Source organism: Salvelinus sp. IW2-2015, unplaced genomic scaffold (genome assembly GCF_002910315.2).
Source record: "Salvelinus sp. IW2-2015 unplaced genomic scaffold, ASM291031v2 Un_scaffold1901, whole genome shotgun sequence".
Taxonomy (NCBI): Eukaryota; Metazoa; Chordata; class Actinopteri; order Salmoniformes; family Salmonidae; genus Salvelinus; species Salvelinus sp. IW2-2015.
In genome coordinates, this window is record NW_019943262.1 from 127,833 (window position 1) to 148,296 (window position 20,464).

The 20,464-nt window shown below is 43.3% G+C and overlaps 1 protein-coding gene and 1 long non-coding RNA gene across 3 annotated transcripts in view; one reads left to right on the forward strand and one right to left on the reverse strand.

The window, feature by feature from the left end:
- Positions 1-20,087, forward strand: part of LOC112072360 (E3 ubiquitin-protein ligase makorin-2) — a 55,729-nt gene extending 35,642 nt beyond the window's left edge. Inside the window, exons 7-8 of the mRNA XM_024139762.2 lie at positions 5,969-6,113; positions 18,747-20,087. Of these exons, the coding sequence (XP_023995530.1) occupies positions 5,969-6,113; positions 18,747-18,905 (304 nt within the window). The 3' untranslated portion in view covers positions 18,906-20,087. The remainder of the gene's footprint in view (positions 1-5,968; positions 6,114-18,746) is intronic.
- On the reverse strand, positions 18,228-18,617 carry LOC139024808 (uncharacterized). 2 transcript variants are annotated; one of them, XR_011476167.1, is made up of 3 exons: positions 18,556-18,617; positions 18,345-18,449; positions 18,228-18,274 (listed from the first exon to the last, which is right to left on the reverse strand). It is a non-coding gene; the product is annotated as an uncharacterized lncRNA (long non-coding RNA). The 2 variants fall into 2 exon arrangements; XR_011476168.1 differs by lacking the exon at positions 18,556-18,617 and adding an exon at positions 18,486-18,515.
- Positions 20,088-20,464: the final 377 nt, after the last annotated feature.

Genomic DNA, 20,464 nt, shown 5'->3' on the forward strand with positions numbered 1-20,464 from the left:
ATGGTCCAGGTTACAAAGTGACTTCACTACTGTAATGGTCCAGGTTACAAAGTGGCTCAGTGACTCACTACTGTAATGGTCCAGGTTTACAAAGTGCCAGCTAACCTCAGAACAACATAATGCCAGCTAACCTCATAGTGGAACAACATAATACCAGCTAACTGTTCTCAGGAATGGATTACACTGGAGATAACTTTTTCTTTTTCGAAATTCCTGATTCTACCGGGATTATGTTGGAGAGGCTTCCATTATCTGTGTTTTTAGAAAAATAACTATTTATCCACATTATAGCAGGGGGTGTGAAGCCATAACACACAAGTTGCTTCTGCAGTAGACTATGATAGATAATGTCAAAAGCTGCACTGAAGTCTTTCAAAACAGCCTCCACAATCATTTTATCATCAATTTCTCTCAGCCAGTCATCAGTCATTTGTGTAAGTGCTGTGCTTGTTGAATGTCCTTCCCTATAAGCGTGCTGAAAGTCTGTTGTCAATTTGTTTACTGTGAAATAGCATTGTATCTGGTCAATCACCATTTTTCCCCCAGAAGTTTATTACGGGTTGTTAACAGGGTAATTGGTCAGCTATTTGAGCCAGTAAAGGGGGCTTTACTATTCTTGGGTAGATGAATGACTTTAGCTTCCCTCCAGGCCTGAGGGCACACACGTTCTAGTAAGAAGATGTGGCAAATAGGAGTGGCAATATCGTCTGCTATTATCCTCAGTAATTTTCCATCCAGATTGTCAGACCCCAGTGGCTTGTCATTGTTGATAGACAACAATAATTATTTCACCTCTCCACACAGACTTTACAGAATTCAAAGTACATTTCTTGTCTTTCATAATTTGGTCCGATATACTTGTATGTGTAGTGTCAGCGTTTGTTGCTGGCATGTCATCCTTAAGTTTGTTTATCTTGCCAATTGAAAAAGTCATTAAAGTAGTTTGCAATATCAGTGGGCTTTGTGATGAATGAACCATCTTTTCAACCGATCGCTGCCCGCACCCTCCCGCCCGACTAGCATSACTACTCTGGACGGTTCTGACTTAGAATATGTGGACAATTACAAATACCAGGTGTCTGGTTAGACTGTAAACTCTCCTTCCAGACTCACATTAAGCATCTCCAATCCAAAATTAAATCTGGAATCGGCTTCCTTTTTCGCATCAAAGCATCCTTCACTCATGCTGCCAAACACCCTCGTAAAACTGACTATCCTACTGATCCTCGACTTCGGCGATGCCATTTACAAAATATGTTCCACACTCTCTCAGCAAACTGGATGCAGTCAGTCACAGTGCCAATGCTATTCATTGACTACAGCTCAGCGTTCAACACATATGTACCCCACAGTTCATCACTAAGCTAAGATCCTGGGACTAAACACCTCCCTCTGCAACTGGGTCCTGGACTTCCGGACGGGCCGCCCCCAGGTGGTGAGGGTAGGTAGCAACACATCTGCCATGCTGATCCTCAACACTGGAGCTCCCCAGGGGTGCGTGCTCAGTCCCCTCCTGTACTCCCTGTTCACCCACGACTGCATGGCCAGGCACAAATCCAACACCATCATTAAGTTTGCAGACGACACAACAGTGGTAGTGATCACCGACAACGATGAGACAGCCTATAGGGAGGATCTGGCCGGTGGTGCCAGAATAACAACCTATCCCTCAACGTAACCAAGACTAAGGAGATGATTGTGGACTACAGGAAAAGGAGGACTGCGTACGCCCCCATTCTCCAAGTCTTTGCTAGGTAATGCTCCGCCTTATCTCAGCTCACTGTCACCATAACAACACCCACCCGTAGCACGCACTCCAGCAGGTATATCTCACTCCCCAAAGCCACAACCTCCTTTGGCCGCCTTCCTTCCAGTTCTTCTGCTGCCAATGACTGGAACAAATTGCAAAAATCGCTGAAGTCTGTGACTTTTATCTCCATCACTAACTTTAAGCATCAGCTATCTGAGCAGCTAACCGATCGCTGCAGCTGTACACATCCCATCTGTAAATAGCCCATCCAATCTACCTACCTCATCCCCATATTGTTTTTATTTACTTTTCTGCTCTTTTGCACACCAGTATTTCTACTTGCCCATCATCTGCTCATCTATCACTTCAGTGTTAATTTGCTAAACTGTAATTACTTCGCTACCATGGCCTATTTATTGCCTTACCTCCTCACGCCATTTGCACACACTGCATATAGATTTTTTCTACCGTATTATTGGCTGTATGTTTGTTTACTCCATGTGTAACTCTGTGTTGTTGTTTGTGTCGCACTGCTTTGCGTTAACTTGGCCAGGTCGCAGTTGTAAATGAGAACTTGTTCTCAACTAGCCTACCTGGATAAATAAAGGTGAATATTTTTTTTCTAATTAATTCATTATGGAGCCGAGTTGGCTTTTTCCCCCCCAAAATGTAATTTAAGGTGCCCCAAGGCTTTTTACTATCATTCTTTATATCATTTATCTTTATTTCATAGTGTAGTTTATTTTTATTTAGTTTAGTCAAATTATTTCTTAATTTGCCGTACACTTGCCAATCAGTTGGGCTGCCATACTTAATTGCTGTACCTTTTGCCTCATCCCTCTCAACCATACAATTGTTCAATTCCTCATTAATCCAAGGGACCTCTTATACACTATATTAGACCCAGCCTTTTGAACTTTGGTTTTCCTAGATATGGCTATTATATTGTGATTGCTACATCCTATGGATTTGGATACTGCTTTAATGCATATTTCTGCAGCATTAGTAAAGTTGTGATCAATACATGCTGATGATTTAATTCCTGTGATGTTTGTAACTACCCTGGTAGGTTGACTGACAACCTGATCCAGGTTGTAGGCACTGGTTACAGTTTGAGGTTTTTTCCTGAGTGGGCAGCTTGATGAAAGCCAGTCAATATTGAAATCACCCAGAAAATATACTTCTCTGTTGATATCACATACATTATCAAGCATTTCACACATATTATCCAGATACTGACTGTTAACACTTGGTGGTCTATAGCAGCTTCCCACCAGAATGGGCTTTAGGTGAGGCAGATAAACCTGTAGCCATTTTACTTCAACAGTATTTAACATGAGATCGTCTCTAAACGTTACATGAATGTGGTACTGAATATAGACCGCAACAACGCTCTAGTTGGCATTTCTGACTTTTCGGTAGATGTTATAACCATGTATTGCTGCCACTGTATCATCAAAGGTGTTATCTAAGTGAGTTTCAGAGATCAGAATATGAATGTCATCTGTGCTCAGCCCTCTCCTGTGCTCCCTGTTCACCCACGACTGCGTGGCCATGCATGCCTCCAACTCAATCATCAAGTTTGCAGACCACACAACAGTAGTAGGCTTGATTACCAACAACGACGAGACAGCCTACAGGGAGGAGGTGAGGGCCCTCGGAGTGTGGTGTCAGGAAAATAACCTCACACTCAACATCAACAAAACAAAGGAGATGATCGTGGACTTCAGGAAACAGCAGAGGGAGCACCCCCCTTATTGACGGGACAGCAGTGGAGAAGGTGGAAAGTTTTTTTTTCTTCAAGTTCCTCTGTGTACATATCATGGACAAATTGAAATGGTCCACCCACACAGACAGTGTGGTAAAGAAGGCGCAGCAGCGCCTCTTTAACCTCCGGAGGCTGAAGAAATTTGGCTTGTCACCGAAATCCCTCACAAAATGTTATAGATGCACAATTGAGAGCATCCTGTCGGCCTGTATCACCGCCTGGTACGGCAACTGCACCGCCCGCAACCACAGGGCTCTCCAGAGGGTGGTGTGGTCTGCCCAACACATCACCAGGGGCAAACTAGGGGCAAACTGTGATATACTGGCAACAAAAGTGAGTACACCCCTAAGTGAAAATGTCCAAATTGGGCCCAATTAGCCATTTTCCCTCCCCGGTGTCATGTGACTCGTTAGTGTTACAAGGTCTCAGGTGTGAATGGGGAGCAGGTGTGTTAAATTTGGTGTCATCGCTCTCACACTCCCTCATACTGACTGGTCACTGGAAGTTCAACATGGCACCTCATGGCAAGGAACTCTCTGAGGATCTGAAAAAAAGAATTGTTGCTCTACATAAAGATGGCCTGGGCTATAAGAAGATTGCCAAGACCCTGAAACTGAGCTGCAGCACGGTGGCCAAGACCATACAGCGGTTTAACTGGACAGGTTCCACTCAGAACAGGCCTCGCCATGGTCGACCAAAGAAGTTGAGTGCACGTCCTCAGCGTCATATCCAGAGGTTGTCTTTGGGAAATAGACGTATGAGTGCTGCCAGCATTGCTGCAGAGGTTGAAGGGGTGGGGGGTCAGCCTGTCAGTGCTCAGACCATATGCCGTACACTGCATCAAATTGGTCTGCATGGCTGTCATCCCAGAAGGAAGCCTCTTCTAAAGATGATGCACAAGAAATCCCGCAAACAGTTTGCTGAAGACAAGCAGACTAAGCACATGGATTACTGGAACCATGTCCCGTGGTCTGATGAGACCAAGATAAACTTATTTGGTTCAGATGGTGTCAAGCGTGTGTGGCGGCAACCAGGTGAGGAGTACAAAGACAAGTGTGTCTTGCCTACAGTCAAGCATGGTGGTGGGAGTGTCATGGTCTGGGGCTGCATGAGTGCTGCCGGCACTGGGGAGCTACAGTTCATTGAGGGAACCATGAATGCCAACATGTACTGTGACATACTGAAGCAGAGCATGATCCCCTCCCTTCGGAGACTGGGCCGCAGGGCAGTATTCCAACATGATAACGACCCCAAACACACCTCCAAGACCACCACTGCCTTGCTAAAGAAGCTGAGGGTAAAGGTGATGGACTGGCCAAGCATGTCTCCAGATCTAAACCCTATTGAGCATCTGTGGGGCATCCTCAAACGGAAGGTGGAGGAGTGCAAGGTCTCTATATTTACACTTTGGGCCCAATTTGGACATTTTCACTTAGGGGTGTACTCACTTTTGTTGCCAGCGGTTTAGACATTAATGGCTGTGTGTTGAGTTATTTTGAGGGGACAGCAAATTTACACTGTTATACAAGCTGTACACTCACTACTTGTGAGTGTACAGCTTGTATAACAGCTTGTATAAAAGTGTCATTTCTTCAGTGTTGTCACATGAAAAGATATACTCAAATATTTACCAAAATGTGAGGGGTGTACTCACTTTTGTGATATACTGTATATACTGTATTCTATACTATCATTTGCAGCTTAGTCTATGCCACTCTGACATTGCTCATCCATTTATTTATATATTCTTATTCCATTCCTTACTTAGATTTGTGTGTATTAGGTATTTGTTGTGGAATTGTTAGATATTACTTGTTAGATATTACTGCACAGTCGGAACTAGAAGCACAAGCATTTCGCTACACTCACAATAACATCTGCTAACCATGTGTATGTGACCAATAACATTTTATTTGATTTTAATTTATTGACTTCATGGACCTGGGTTCTCAGGCTACATATGTTAATATGGGCTATTTTTAGCACTTTTCTGGGTTGCTTGATTGTTTTTAATGGTTTACTGGGAAGCTTTTCAGAGGTAGACTTACTCATGTTATTTACATTGGAGCTGATAGTGCAGGGTGAGCTGCATAAAGTGGTCTTCCTACTATTGCACACCGCCTCAGTGCTAACAGTAACTCTGGTTTATAGACTCATGATTACTGTTCCAATAGCTGTAGGATAAACAGAGGTATTCCGTGCAATTTGGGGCACATAAATGATGTTACTTACATTGTGTTTGTCAATGCCCCTAAGATCAGGTACATTTGATGCAGCCTTATGACGACTCATTGTCACAATGGTAGGGGTTAACTGAGCTGGTCTTGGATCATTGAAAAGTAATTGTCTTCCTTCTGCGGTTAGCCATGTAAATACTTTGACCAGGATGCTGGTCCCTAACTCTAACCCAGTGTCCTGTTCTCTCCTGTCCTGTTGTCTTCCTTCTGCAGTAAGAAGGCGTGTAAATACTTTGACCAGGGTCGGGGAACCTGTCCGTTTGGAGGGAAGTGTTTCTACATGCATGCTTACCCCGACGGAACGCGAGCCGAGCCGGACAAACCCCGCAAGCAGCTGGGCTCTGAGGGGAACGTGAGGGTAAGACATTTCACTACTACTTATCATTACTCAATGACTCTGCTCTGATACTACTATCATTACTAGTATCATTACTAAATGACTCTGCTCTGATACTACTATCATTACTCAATGACTCTGCTCTGATACTACTATCATTACTCAATGACTCTGCTCTGATTAGACATCACTACTACTATCATTACTAAATGACTCTGCTCTGATACTACTATACATTACTAAATGACTCTGCTCTGATACTACTATCATTACTCAATGACTCTGCTCTGATTAGACATCACTACTACTATCATTACTCAATGACTCTGCTCTGATTAGACATCACTACTACTATCATTACTAATGACTCTGCTCTGATACTACTATCATTACTCAATGACTCTGCTCTGATTAGACATCACTACTACTATCATTACTAAATGACTCTGCTCTGATACTACTATCATTACTAATGATTCTGCTCTGATACTACTATCATTACTCAATGACTCTGCTCTGATTAGACATCACTACTACTATCTATACTCAATGACTCTGCTCTGATTAGACATCACTACTACTATCATTACTCAATGACTCTGCTCTGTATAACTACTATCATTACTCAATGACTCTGCTCTGATTAGACATCACTACTATCTATCATTACTAAATGACTCTGCTCTGATAACTACTATCATTCACAAAATGACTCTGCTCTGATACTACTATCATTACTCAATGACTCTGCTCTGATTAGACATCACTACTACTATCATTACTCAATGACTCTGCTCTGACAACACTATCACCACTCGGTTCGATACTGAGACCAAAACAGTTGCGTTTGTGACCGTTTTTCTTTGGCAGTGCGACACAGTTTTAATTGGTCGCAAGGGTGCCAGTGAAAAAAAATGTACCTGGTCATGTTCGTTTTTGGTTCACAATTAGCATTTTTTATTATCATGATTTATTCAAACAGTAATGTTTAATTTACCAATAAGCCAGCATTCTGAAGAGGCAACAACGGCATGGGAATGCCCCTTTCTGTTTGTGTGCAGTGTGTGTAGGGCCTATATGTCTACCACTGTGTAGCTGCTAGCAATGCTAATGATAGCCCAACAGTCTTTGAGTAGAAGGAAAGGCAATTTAAAAGGTAACTACAAAGTAGCAGATGCCTACCTGGCAGAATCATGATTATTTGCATCAATCGAGTGGCCATTTGTTTTGAAAACTCAATCACAAGTGCACTACAGACATACTGTCCATAAGCTCATCCTCCCCTAAAGTACATTTGAATTAAATCGCTAAAATTATGTAGCGGAATTATCAGACTCCTGTCTACACAGACATAAATGTAATAATTCAGAATAGGCTACTATACCATGATTTGGTCACAGAGAATCATTAGCTTCTTTAAAAGGAATAAGCTATGGATTGTTTTAAATTGCATTGCCTACAGTCAGAAGGGCCCACAATTTGTTAAGTAGCGTTGGTCAGTAAAGAGGCCCCGCCAGGCATTTCGCAATATTTCATCATAGTTTGGAAAGCAAATAGCTATTACTGTAAAGAATGAGAAACACTGTCTTTTGCAGTTATTCAAATTCTAGACTTAATTGACTGAACAGTATAGCCTTTCTTATTGGCTATACAGCAGAGAGCATTATCCTTATCCCCAGTGAGTGCACATATTCACTCTTTATCATTGTTGGGTCAGTACCACTTAAATGTGTTTTTGGACATAAAGTGTATTAGAATTGCATGATTTGGAAAGTATTCAGACCCATTTACATAATATTCAATAATATTTACATAATATTCAGTCCCTTTAGTCAGTACTTTGTTGAAGCACCTTTGGCAGCAATTACAGCCTTGAGTCTTCTTGGGTATGATGCTACAAGCTTGGCACACCTGTATTTGGGGAGTTTCTCCCATTCTTCTCTGCAGATCCTCTCAAACTCTGTCAGGTTGGATGGGGAGTGTCGCTACCCAGCTAATTTCAGGTCTCTCCAGAGATGTTCACGTCTGGTCTCTGGCTGGATCAGTCAAGGACATTCAGAGACTTGTCCCGAAGCCACAATCTTGGATTCATCAGACCAGAGAATCTTGTTTGTCATGGTCTGAGAGTCCTTTAGGTGCCTTTTGGCAAACTCCAACTGGGATCTTATGTGCCTTTTACTGAGGAGTGTCTTCCGTATGGCCACTCGACCATAAAGACCTGATTGGTGGAGTGCCGCAGAGATGGTTGTCCTTCTGGAAGGTTCTTCCATCTCCACAGAGGAACTCTGGAGCTCTGTCATTGTGACCATCGGGTTCTTGGTCATCTCCCTGAGCAAGGCCCTTCTCCCCCGATCGCTCAGTTTGGCCGGTCGGCCAGCTATAGGACTTGTCTTGGAGGTTCCAAATTTCTTCCATTTAAGAATGATTGAAGTCACTGTGTTCTAGGGGACCTTCAATGCTGCAAAAAAATGTAGTACCTTTCCCCAGATCTGTGCCTCGACACAATCCTTTCTCGTAGCTCTACGGACAATTCCGTTGACCTCATGGCTTGGTTTTTGCTCTGACATGCACTGTGTCATGACTCTCCTGTGAGGATCCAAAGGATCAGGTTACAGTGTATCAGCTCTACAGAACTCTCTCTCCCACAGAGGGGGGAGATGGATTGGGATGGGGGTTTTATGACACCTCACGCCCATTGTAAATTGTAAGGCAGTAGATGATTCCTTTGTGCTCTAGCATGGGAGACTGGAATGTCTTTGTGCCTTTTATGTAGAGTGTACAGCCCAAAACTACCACATCAAACAATGGACACGGGGACACTATATTTCATCCTTTTGAATGCTGGTAATGATAAGAGATGGAATGTGAAATTAATTTTGTGATGCCATTAAAAGTTAAATGAAGACGTTATGACAAACATTAACTTGAAGAGTTTTCATAATGTTTACATACTTTACGTTGTGTAGAAAATATCCAGATTAAAGAGTGTTTTTGTGACGATGTGACTGTGATTTTAGTTGTCTATCAGATCATAGTAAATTGTGATACCTTGCCTCGTAACTAGCTATGCCCCAGGGAACCCAGAGAGCCTGCCAGCAAGATGGAAACACCTCTTTCTACCCGAGGGTATAAAGCATTTTAGTTAAGAATTAGCATACCAGACTAGGATGACCATGCGCTGCACCCGAGGTCTGTAATTAGTCACGACCCTAAAACGCAACACGAGGTTGAAGACAAATAATACCTCTTAACAATCAATGCTACGGTTGAGTACTGTATCTACAAAGGTGAATTTAAGCAGGGCCATCTGGCTATTCTCTTCAAGTCATTGTTTGTCTACTCTGCTTTCATCCCCACGCTGGGATCAGCTACATGGCTGATTAGCCGTCCTCAGAAGACCACTCTTCCAGAACAAGGAAACAGACAACTAAGGGAAAGGACATTGTGACATCTTGTGGACAATCAGTCACTTACACCTGAGAACGAAGGAGACGGCCATCCAAAGAACAAGGCCTACGTCGAATCTCTCTCACTAAGCGGAACTTGGCCCACGAAGGCCTGGACCCAACGGAGACTTTCAACACGTAAATACATGCATTACACTTCTTACCCATAAGAGCGGCAGTTCGGGGCAAGGTATTAGGGATAAACTAAGCGTTGTTTACAAATGTATCCAAGTGTTATTTCTTTCTCACTCGCTTTCTCTTTAAATCTCCATCTTGTGTAACACGTGTCGTATTGTGTTGATCCGCTAGGGACTTGTTGTCATCGTATTAAGTTTCTAATCAATGACCTATACCGTGTATGTGTATCTTTATGTTATCATTTAGCTTGTTAGTAAATGAATAATCAAATCAATTTGTGTGGTACGAAATGATCAATGAGACCCGGGTTTGTGCAGATTTACGGAGTCAGTGACATTCAGAATGAGACTGATATGAGGAAATTATTGATTGATGACTGGTATGATATTAATATGTTCTTGAGTTAATTCGGGAAACGGTAACTCATTAAACAAACTTTTCCAGTGGTGCCCCAGATTCCTAATGATTGAATTGTTACATGATTCATTTAATCGGGTAATAATTAAACATTAGGTAATTATTTGATGAATATCATGTCATCACATTAATGATAGTCTTTTAACTGTGGAACCTTATATAGACAGGTGTGTGCCTTTCCAAATCAAAACCAATCAATTGAATTTACCACAGGTGGACTCCAAGTTGTAGAAACATCTCAAGGATGATCAATGGAAACAAGATGCACCTGAGCTAAATTTCATGTCTCATAGCAAAGGGTCTGAATACTTATCTAAATAAGGTATTTTTTTTTATTTTTAATAAATTTGAATTCATTTCTTTTTATATATATATATTAAATGTTATCCCATTTTCTCCCCAATTTTCGTGGTATCCAATCGCTAGTAATTACTATCTTGTCTCATCGCTACAACTTCCGTACGGGCTCGGGAGAGACGAAGGTCGAAAGCCATGCGTCCTCCGAAGCACAACCCAACCAAGCCGCACTGCTTCTTAACACAGCGCGCCTCCAACCCGGAAGCCAGCCGCACCAATGTGTCGGAGGAAACACCGTGTACCTGGCCCCCTTGGTTAGCGCGCACTGCGCCCGGCCCGCCACAGGAGTCGCTGGAGCGCGATGAGACAAGGATATCCCTACCGGCCAAACCCTCCCTAACCCGGACGACGCTATGACAATTGTGCGTCGCCCCACGGACCTCCTGGTCACGGCCGGCTGCGACAGAGCCTGGGCGTGAACCCAGAGACTCTGGTGGCGCAGCTAGCACTGCGATGCAGTGCCCTAGACCACTGCGCCACCCGGGGTGAATTCATTTCTAAGCCTGTTTTCGCTTTTTCATTATGGGTTATTGTGTGTAGATTGATGAGGGGGGAAACATATTTTAGAATAAGACGTAACGACATGTGGTAAAAGGGAAGTGGTCTGAATAGTTTCTGAATGCACTGTACCTGATATAGCCTAGGACTACTCTACGCCACTACCTACTCAGCCAACAGTGAGTTATATTATTAGGACTATCCAATCTAATTATCACATTAGTAATTGTAGGCTTTCTTAGTCTGCAAATCTGATGATAGATGCATGGAATGCTTTATTATAAAGGTGCAATTTTATGGGTTAGTGTTAATGACTGCTCTGATAAGACTATCACCACTATTTTTTATTTATTTAACTAGGCAAGTCAGTTAAGAACAAATTCTTATTTACAATGACTGCCTACCGGGGAACAGTGGGTTAACTGCCTTGTTCAGGGGCAGAACGACAGATTTTTACCTTGTCAGTTCGGGGCTTCGATCCAATAACATTTCGGTTACTGGCCCAACGCTCTAACCACTAGGTCATTACTCCGAGATGGTGCCAATGTTAACACAATGTATACAACACTACCATGATGCTAATCCCAAAATGGCGCTCAATCCCAAAATGGCACCGACAGAGGGCTGCCTTGCTTCTAGTCCTTAGGAAACTTTGCATTATTTTGTTTATTTATGTATTATTTCTTACATTGTTAGCCCATAAATCTTAAGTGTTAATACATACAGCCGTGAAGAGCTATTGGATATCAGAGTAACGTCAACTTACCAGGAATATGACTTTCCCGAAGCGGATCCTTTGTCCGAACCACCCAGGGCATTTGCACTGATTCCAGAGGCTGACCCAAAACAACGCCACCAGAGAAGAGGTAGAGGGAGCAGTCTTCAGGTCAGACTTCGGAGGCGCGCACACCACCCACCGCTTCCGAGTATATTACTCGCTAATGTCCAGTCTCTAAATGACAAGGTAGACGAAATTAGGGCAAGGCTTGCATTCCAGAGAGACATCGGGGATTGTAACTTCCTCTGATTCACGGAAACATGGCTCTCTCGGGATATACTATCGGAGTCGGTACAGCCACATGGATTTTTTGTTAGTCATGCCGACAGGAATAAACATCTCTCCAGGAAGAAGGGCAGGTTGTATGTTTCATGATTAACAACTCATGGTGTAATTGCAACAACATACAGGAACTCAAGTCCTTCTGCTCACCCGACCTAGAATTCCTCACAATCAAATACCAACCGTATTATCTCCCAAGAGAATTCTCCTCGGTTATTGTCACAGTCGTGTATATCCACCCTCAAGCCAATACCACGACGGCCTTCAAGGAACTTCACTGGACTTTATGCAAACTAGAAACCATATATCCTGAGGCTGCATTTATTGTAGCTGGGAATTTTAACAAAGCAAATTTGAGAACAAGACTACCTAAATTCTATCAGCGTACTGACTGTAGCACTCACGCCGGTAAAACACCGGATCACTGCTGCTCTAACTTCTGCGATGCATACAAGGCCCTCCTCCGCCATCCTTTCGGGCAAAACTGACCACAACTGCATTTTGCTCCTCCCTTCCTATAGCCAGAAACTCAAGCAGGATGTACCCGTGCTAAGGACTATTCAACGCTGGTCTGACCAATCGGAATCTACGCTTCAAGATTGTTTTGATCACACGGACTGGGACATGTTCCGGGTAGCCTCGGAGAATAATATCGACGTATACGCTGATTCGGTGAGGGAGTTTATAAGGAAGTGTATAAGAGATGTTGTACCCACTGTGACTATTAAAACCTACCCTAACCAAAAACTATGGATATATGGTGGCATTCGTGCAAAACTGAAAGTGCAAACCACAGCATTTAACCATGGAATGATGACTGGGAATATGGTTGAATACAAACAGTGTAGTTATTCTCTCCGCAAGGCAATCAAACAAACTAAATGTTAGTATAGAGACAAGTGGAGTCGCAATTCACCGGCTCAGACACGAGATGTATGTGGCAAGGTCTACAGACAGACTACAAAAGGAAAACCAGCCACGTCACGGACACCGACGTCTTGCTTCCAGACAAACTAAACAGCGGATAATACACAGACGCGGCCCACTACCAAGGACTCCTTCTCCATGGCCAACGTGAGTAAGACATTTAAACGTGTTAACTCTCGCAAGGCTGCTGGCCCAGACGGCATCCCTAGCCGCTTCCTCAGAGCATGTGCAAACCAGCTGGCTGGTGTGTTTACGGACATATACAATCTCTCCCTATTCCAGTCTGCTGTCCACACATACTTCAAGATGGCCACCGTTGTTCCTGTACCCTAGAAGGCAAAAATAACTGAACTTAATGACTACCGCCAATTAGCTCTCAATTCTGTCATCATGAAGTGCTTTGAGAGTCAAGGATCATATCACCTCCACCTTACCGGTCACTCTCTAGACCCTCTTCAATTTGCTTACCACCCAAATAGATCCACAGACGACGCAATCGCCATCACACTGCACACTGCCCTATCCCATCTGGACAAGAAGAATACCTATGTTAGAATGCTGTTCATCGACTACAGCTCAGCATTTAACACCATAGTACCCTCCAAGCTCATCATTAAGCTTGAGGCCCTGGGTCTCAACCCCACCCTGTGCAATTCGGTCTTGAACTTCCAGGTGGTGAAGGTAGGAAACAACATCTCCACTTCGCTAATCCTCAACACTGGGGCCCCACAAGTGTACGTGCTCAGCCCCCTCCTGACCCATGACTGCGTGGCCATGCACGCCTCCAACTCATTCATCAAGTTTGCAGACAACACTACAGTGGTAGGCTTGATTACCAACAATGACGAGACCGCCTACAGGGAGGAGGTGAGGGCTCTCGAGGTGTGGTGTCAGGAAAACAACCTCTTACTCAACGTCAACAAAACAAAGGAGATGATTGTGGACTTCAGGAAACAGCAGAGGGAGCAGCCCCCTATCCACATCGACGGGACAGCAGTGGAGAAGGTGAAACGTTGTTTTTTTTTTAGTTCCTCTGCGTTCCTCTGCGTACATATCTCGGACAAATTGAAATGGTCCAACCACACAGACAGTGTGGTGAAGGCTCAACAGCGCCTCTCCAACCTCAGGAGGCTGAAGAAATTTGGCTTGTCATCTAAAACCTTCACAAACTTTTACAGGTGCACAACTGAGAGCATCCTGTCGGGCTGTATCACAGCCTGGTAGGACAACTGCTCCGCCCTCAACCGCAGGGCTCTCCAGAGGTTGGTGCGGTCTGCACAAAGCATCACAGAGGGCAAACTACCTTCCCTCCAGGACACCTACAGCTCCCGATGTCACAGGAAGGCCAAAAAGATCAAGGACAACAACCACCCGAGCCACTGCCTGTTCACTCGACTACCATCCAGAAGGCGAGGTCAGCACAGGTGCATCAAAGCTGGGACCGAGAGACTGAAAAACAGCTTCTATCTCAAGGCCATCAGACTGTTAAATAGCCATCACTAACAGAGGCTGCTGCCTACATACAGACTTGAAATCATTGGGCACTTTAATAAATTGATCACTAGTCACTTTAATGCCACTTTAATAATGTTTACATATCTTGTATTGCTCATCTCCATATGTATATACTGTATTTTAATACCACCTATTGCGTCTTGCCTATTCCGCTCTGTCATTGCTCATCCATATAATTATATGTATATATTCTTATTCCATTCATTTAGATTTGTGTGTATTAGGTATTTGCTGTGGAATTGTTGGATTACAGGTCAGATATTGCTGCACTGTCGGAACTAGAAGCACAAGCATTTTGCTACACTCACAATAGCATCTGCTAACTATGTGTATGTGACCAATAACATTTGCTAACCAAGTGTATGTGACCAATACAATACTGAAACTTTATGCAACATAAAAAGTAAAAAATGTATTCTTTATTTAACTAGGTAAGTCAGTTAAGAACAAATTATTATTTACAATGATGGCCTACTAAAAGGCAAAATGTCTCCTGCGGAGACGGGCAAAAAAAGAAACGTCAACTGCGTTTATTGTCAGCAAACTTAACATGTGTAAATATTTGTATGAACATAAGATTCAACAACTGAGACAAACTGAACAAGTTCCACAGACATGTGACTAACAGAAATGGAATAATGTGTCCCTGAACAAAGGGGATCAAAATCAAAAGTAACAGTCAGTATCTGGTGTGGCCACTAGCTGCATTAAGTACTGCAGTGCATCTCCTCCTCATGGACTGCACCAGATTTGCCAGTTCTTGCTGTGAGATACCCCACTCTTCCACCAAGGTATCTGCAAGTTCCCGGACATTTCTTGGGGGGAATGGCCCTAGCCCTCACCCTCCGATCCAACAGGTCCCAGACGTGCTCAATGGGATTGAGATCCCGGTCTCTTCGCTGGCCATGGCAGAACACTGACATTCCTGTCCTGCAGGAAATCATGCACAGAACGAACAGTATGGCTGGTGGCATTGTCATGCTGGAGGGTCATGTCAGGATGAGCCTGCAGGAAGGGTACCACATGAGGGAGGAGGATGTCTTCCCTGTAACGCACAGCGTTGAGATTGCCTGCAATGACAACAAGCTCTGGCCGATGATGCTGTGAACACACCGCCCCAGACCATGATGGACCCTCCACCTCCAAATCGATCCCGCTCCAGAGTACAGGCCTCGGTGTAACACTCATTCCTTCGACGATAAACGAGAATCCGACCATCACCCCTGGTGAGACAAAACCGTGACTCGTCAGTGAAGAGCACTTTTTGCCAGTTCTGTCTGGTCCAGCGAGGGTAGGTTTGTGCCCATAGGCGACGTTGTTGCCGGTGATGTCTGGTGAGGACCTGCTTTACAACAGGCCTAAAAGCCCTCAGTCCAGCCTATTGCGTACAGTCTGAGCACTGATGGAGGGATTGTGCGTTCCTGGTGTAATTCGGGCAGTTGTTGTTGTCATCCTGTACCTGTCCCGCAGGTGTGAAGTTCGAATGTACTGATCCTGTGCAGGTGTTGTTACACGTGGTCTGCCACTGCGAGGACGATCAGCTATCTGTCCTGTCTCCCTGTAGCGCTGTCTTAGGCGTCTCACAGTACGGGCATTGTAATTTATTGCGCTGTCCACATCTGCAGTCCTCATGCCTCCTTGCATCATGCCTAAGGCACGTTCACACAGATGAGCAGGGACCCTGGGCATCTTTCTTTTGGTGTTTTTCAGAGTCAGGAGAAAGGCCTCTTTAGTGTCCTAAGTTTTCATAACTGATAAATTAATTGCCTTAATTGCCTACCGTCTGTAAGCTGTTCGTGTCTTAACAACCGTTCCACAGGTGCATGTTCATTAATTGTTTATGGTTCATTTAACAAGCATGGGAAACAGTGTTTAAACCCTTTACAATGAAGATCTGTGAAGTTCTGAAAAAGGGTCCTGAAAAAGGGACGTTAGTTTAGGACAAAACACACATCACGACCAGAGACAACACAACACTACATAAAGAGAGACTTAAGACGATAACATAGCAAGGCAGCAACACATGACAACACAACATGGTAGCAACACAACATGGTAGCAGCACAAAACATGGTACGTACATTATTGGGCACAGACAACCACACAAAGGGCAAAAAGGTAGAGACAACAATACATCACGCAAAGCAGCCACAACTGTCAGTAAGACTGTCCATGAATGAGTCTTTGAATGAAGAGATTGAGATTAAACTGTTAAGTTTGATTTGTTGCAGCTCGTTCCAGTCGTTAGCTGCATTGAACTGAAAAGATGAGCCACCCAGGGATGTGTGTGCTTTGGAGACCTTTAACAGAATGTGACTGGTGTTGTATGTGGAGGATGAGGGCTGCAGTAGATATCTCAGATAGGGGGGAGTGAGGCCTAAGAAGGTTTTATGAATAAGCATCAACCAGTCGGTCTTGCGACGGGTATACAGAGATGACCATTTTACGGAGGAGTACAGAGTGCAGTGATGTGCCCTATAGGGAGCATTGGTGGCAAATCTGATGGCCGAACGGTAAAGAACATCTAGCCGCTTGAGAGCACCCTTACCTGCCGATCTATAAATGATATCTCCGTATTCAAGCATGGGTAGGGTGGTTATCTGAATTAGGGTTAGTTTGGCAGCTTGGGTGAAAAAGGAGCGATTACGATAGAGGAAACCAAGTCTAGATTTAACTTTAGCCTGCAGCTTTGATATGTGCTGAGAGAAGGACAGTGTACCATCTAGCCATACTCCCAAGTACTTGTATGAGGTGACTACCACAAGCTCTAAACCCTCAGAGGTAGTAATCACACCTGTGGGGAGACGGGCATTCTTCTTACCAAACCACATGACCTTTGTTTTGAAGGTGTTCAGAACAAGGTTAAGGGTAGAGGCAGCTTGTTAGACACAAAGAAATCTTCGTTGTAGAGCATTTAACCCAAAATCCGGGGAGGGGCCAGCTGAGTATAAGACTGTATCATCTGCATATAAATAGATGAGAGAGCTTCGTACTGCCTGAGCTATGTTGTTGATGTAAATTGGGAAGAGCGTGGTGCCTAGGATGGTGCCTTGGGGTACTCCCTTGGTGACAGGCAGTGGCAGAGACAGCAGATTTTCTGACTTTATACACTGCACTCTTTGAGAGAGGTAGTTAGCAAACTAGGCCAAAGACCCTCAGGGATACCAATACTCCTTAGCCGGCCCACAAGAATGGAATGGTCTACCATATCAAAAGCTTTGGCCAGGTCAATAAAATAGCAGCACAACATTGCTAATACTGAACCTCTATACAACACTACCGTGATGCTAATACTGAACCTCTATACAACACTACCATGATGCTAATACTGGACCTCTATACAACACTACGTGATGCTAATACTGAACCTCTATACAACACTACCATGATGCTAATACTGAACCTCTATACAATACTACCATGATGCTAATACTGAACCTCTATACAACACTACCGTGATGCTAATACTGAACCTCTATACAACGCTACCATGATGCTAATACTGAACCTCTATACAACACTACCATGATGCTAATACTGGACCTCTATACAATACTACCATGATGCTAATACTGAACCTCTATACAACACTACCGTGATGCTAATACTGAACCTCTATACAAACTACCGTTGATGCTAATACTGAACCTCTATACAATACTACCATGATGCTAATACTGAACCTCTATACAATACTACCGTGATGCTAATACTGAAACCTCTATACAACACTAAACGTGATGCTAATACTGAACTCTTATACAACACTACCTGATGCTAATACTGAACCTCTATACAACACTACCGTGATGCTAATACTGAACCTCTATTACAACACTACATGATGCTAATACTGACCTCTATACAAACTACTACGTGGGCTTAATACTGAACCTCTATACAACACTACCGTGATGCTAATACTGGACCTCTATACAATACTACCGTGATGCTAATACTGAACCTCTATACAACACTACCGTGATGCTAATACTGAACCTGCTATAACAACACAACCTGATGCTAATACTGGACCTCTATACAACACTACCGTGATGCTAATACTGAAACCTCTATACACACTACCGTGATGCTAATACTGAACCTCTATACAACACTACCGTGATGCTAATACTGGACCTCTATACAACACTACCATGATGCTAATACTGGACCTCTATACAACACTACCGTGATGCTAATACTGAACCTCTATACAACACCAACATGATGCTAATACTAAACCGGTACAAAAATGTAAGTAGTTGCTGTTAATTCTCCTGTGTTGTCTTGTAGTTCCTGAACTCTGTCCGTCTGTGGGACTTCATCGAGGAGCGTGAGCAGCGCAGTGTTGCCCAGCCGCAGGAAGATGAGGTCAGCGAACTGAGAGAACTCTTCATGCAGATGTCTGGTCCAGGAGGGGAGGAGAGCAGTGCAGTGTCTGCCCAGCCCTGAGCCCTCAACCTGGGGCCCTAACTACCCGTTACCCAGGCCCCAGCACTCTGACCAACGGCTCATATCAAAATGCAAACATACATACGACACTGGACAATAAAATGTACTCACTAGTAAGCCTTTCATGTTGATGGTTTCAGGCTTTTTTAAATGATATTTTTACTCATGGTACATTTGTGTGGAAAATAACATAGTAAATCTGTACATAGAGCTGTAATGGTTCTGTTAAAGAAGCTGCTATATTTTCCGGATATGTTTTAGATAATTTATCTCTGGAAGGCTTTTTATATGAATGGGGTAGACATCTATAGAATGAACTCTAAGGTCATAGTTTTCAAGTACAGTGAAATGCCTTTACTTTATTTTCTTTGGATCTATAGAATCAGTTTGAGGTTGTATAGATAGATAGAGCTATGTAATGATAGATCAGACAGCCTCTCAGCCAGGCCACAACATGTGTTACAGGTAGGTCACATATAGACATTTTTAAAAGAAACAAAACATTGAATTCAAAGCAATGCACCCAGGGGCTCTATTCAAGCTGAAGTGATAGGAATTACTTTCATTTTCGATTGAGCCGACTTATTCAGTGTTCACCGTGAATGCGGTCTCTGCTAACGCAGTAACATTGGCTTTAAATTTAAATCACGCTGTAACGCTGAACTTCCACGATACGGATTGAATAGAGCCCCAAGTCTGTTTCATACTCGATGTCCATGAAATTATGGTGTGTTGATTTAGAGGCTTTTACATTTACGTTGCAACTAGTTCCTTCTATAGGAACTATTTAGTGTTGATGGATGCTCACATTATGAGGTGTAGTGACTTTATCCTTTTAATGGTATAAAATGATGTTGACCTTATTATCCTACATCATTCATCTATAGTAAGAGCATAAAGCAGGCCCTGGGTGATCTATCAGTCAGCCTGTAGAGGTGCAGAGGAATGAGCTCCTACCAGTAGTCCTCTCTATTATCTAATGTATTGTGTGAAGCTGCCTGGGGAGACTCAACTATAGTGTTTAGATAATATTATGCTACAGTGTTTAATGTATATTCTATGGGAAATCAGAATCACTATGTTGGCTTTTATTTATCCAATTTCTTTTCAGTTTGAATGATTATTTCCAATTAGTTTTTCAATAGCAGCAGTCCGTTCATTCAATAAAGAAAATGTTTGACAGCAGAAGAATATGAGTGTTTTTTCAGACAAGGCCAGACAATATAGTACTGCTATATATCCTGCGGTTCACAACCCTGCTTGTGCTGCTGGAATGGTGTGTAGTAGTTTTTGTGTTTTCTGTTGGCCGCCGATTCCAACCCGAGTTAAGCACGCATGAATGGAACGGAATTCCCTTTTTTTGAGCTTTTCTCTGTGTGTCGACCTTGAACTGAAGCATGACGATAGCATGCTATTCACCTGCTAATTGTTCTGTGTTGTAGCACCTTAACTGAAGCATGGCATAGCATTCTATTCACCTGCTAATTGTTCTGTGTGTCGACCTTGAACTAAGCATGACGATAGCATGCTATTCACCTGCTAATTGTTCTGTGTGTCGA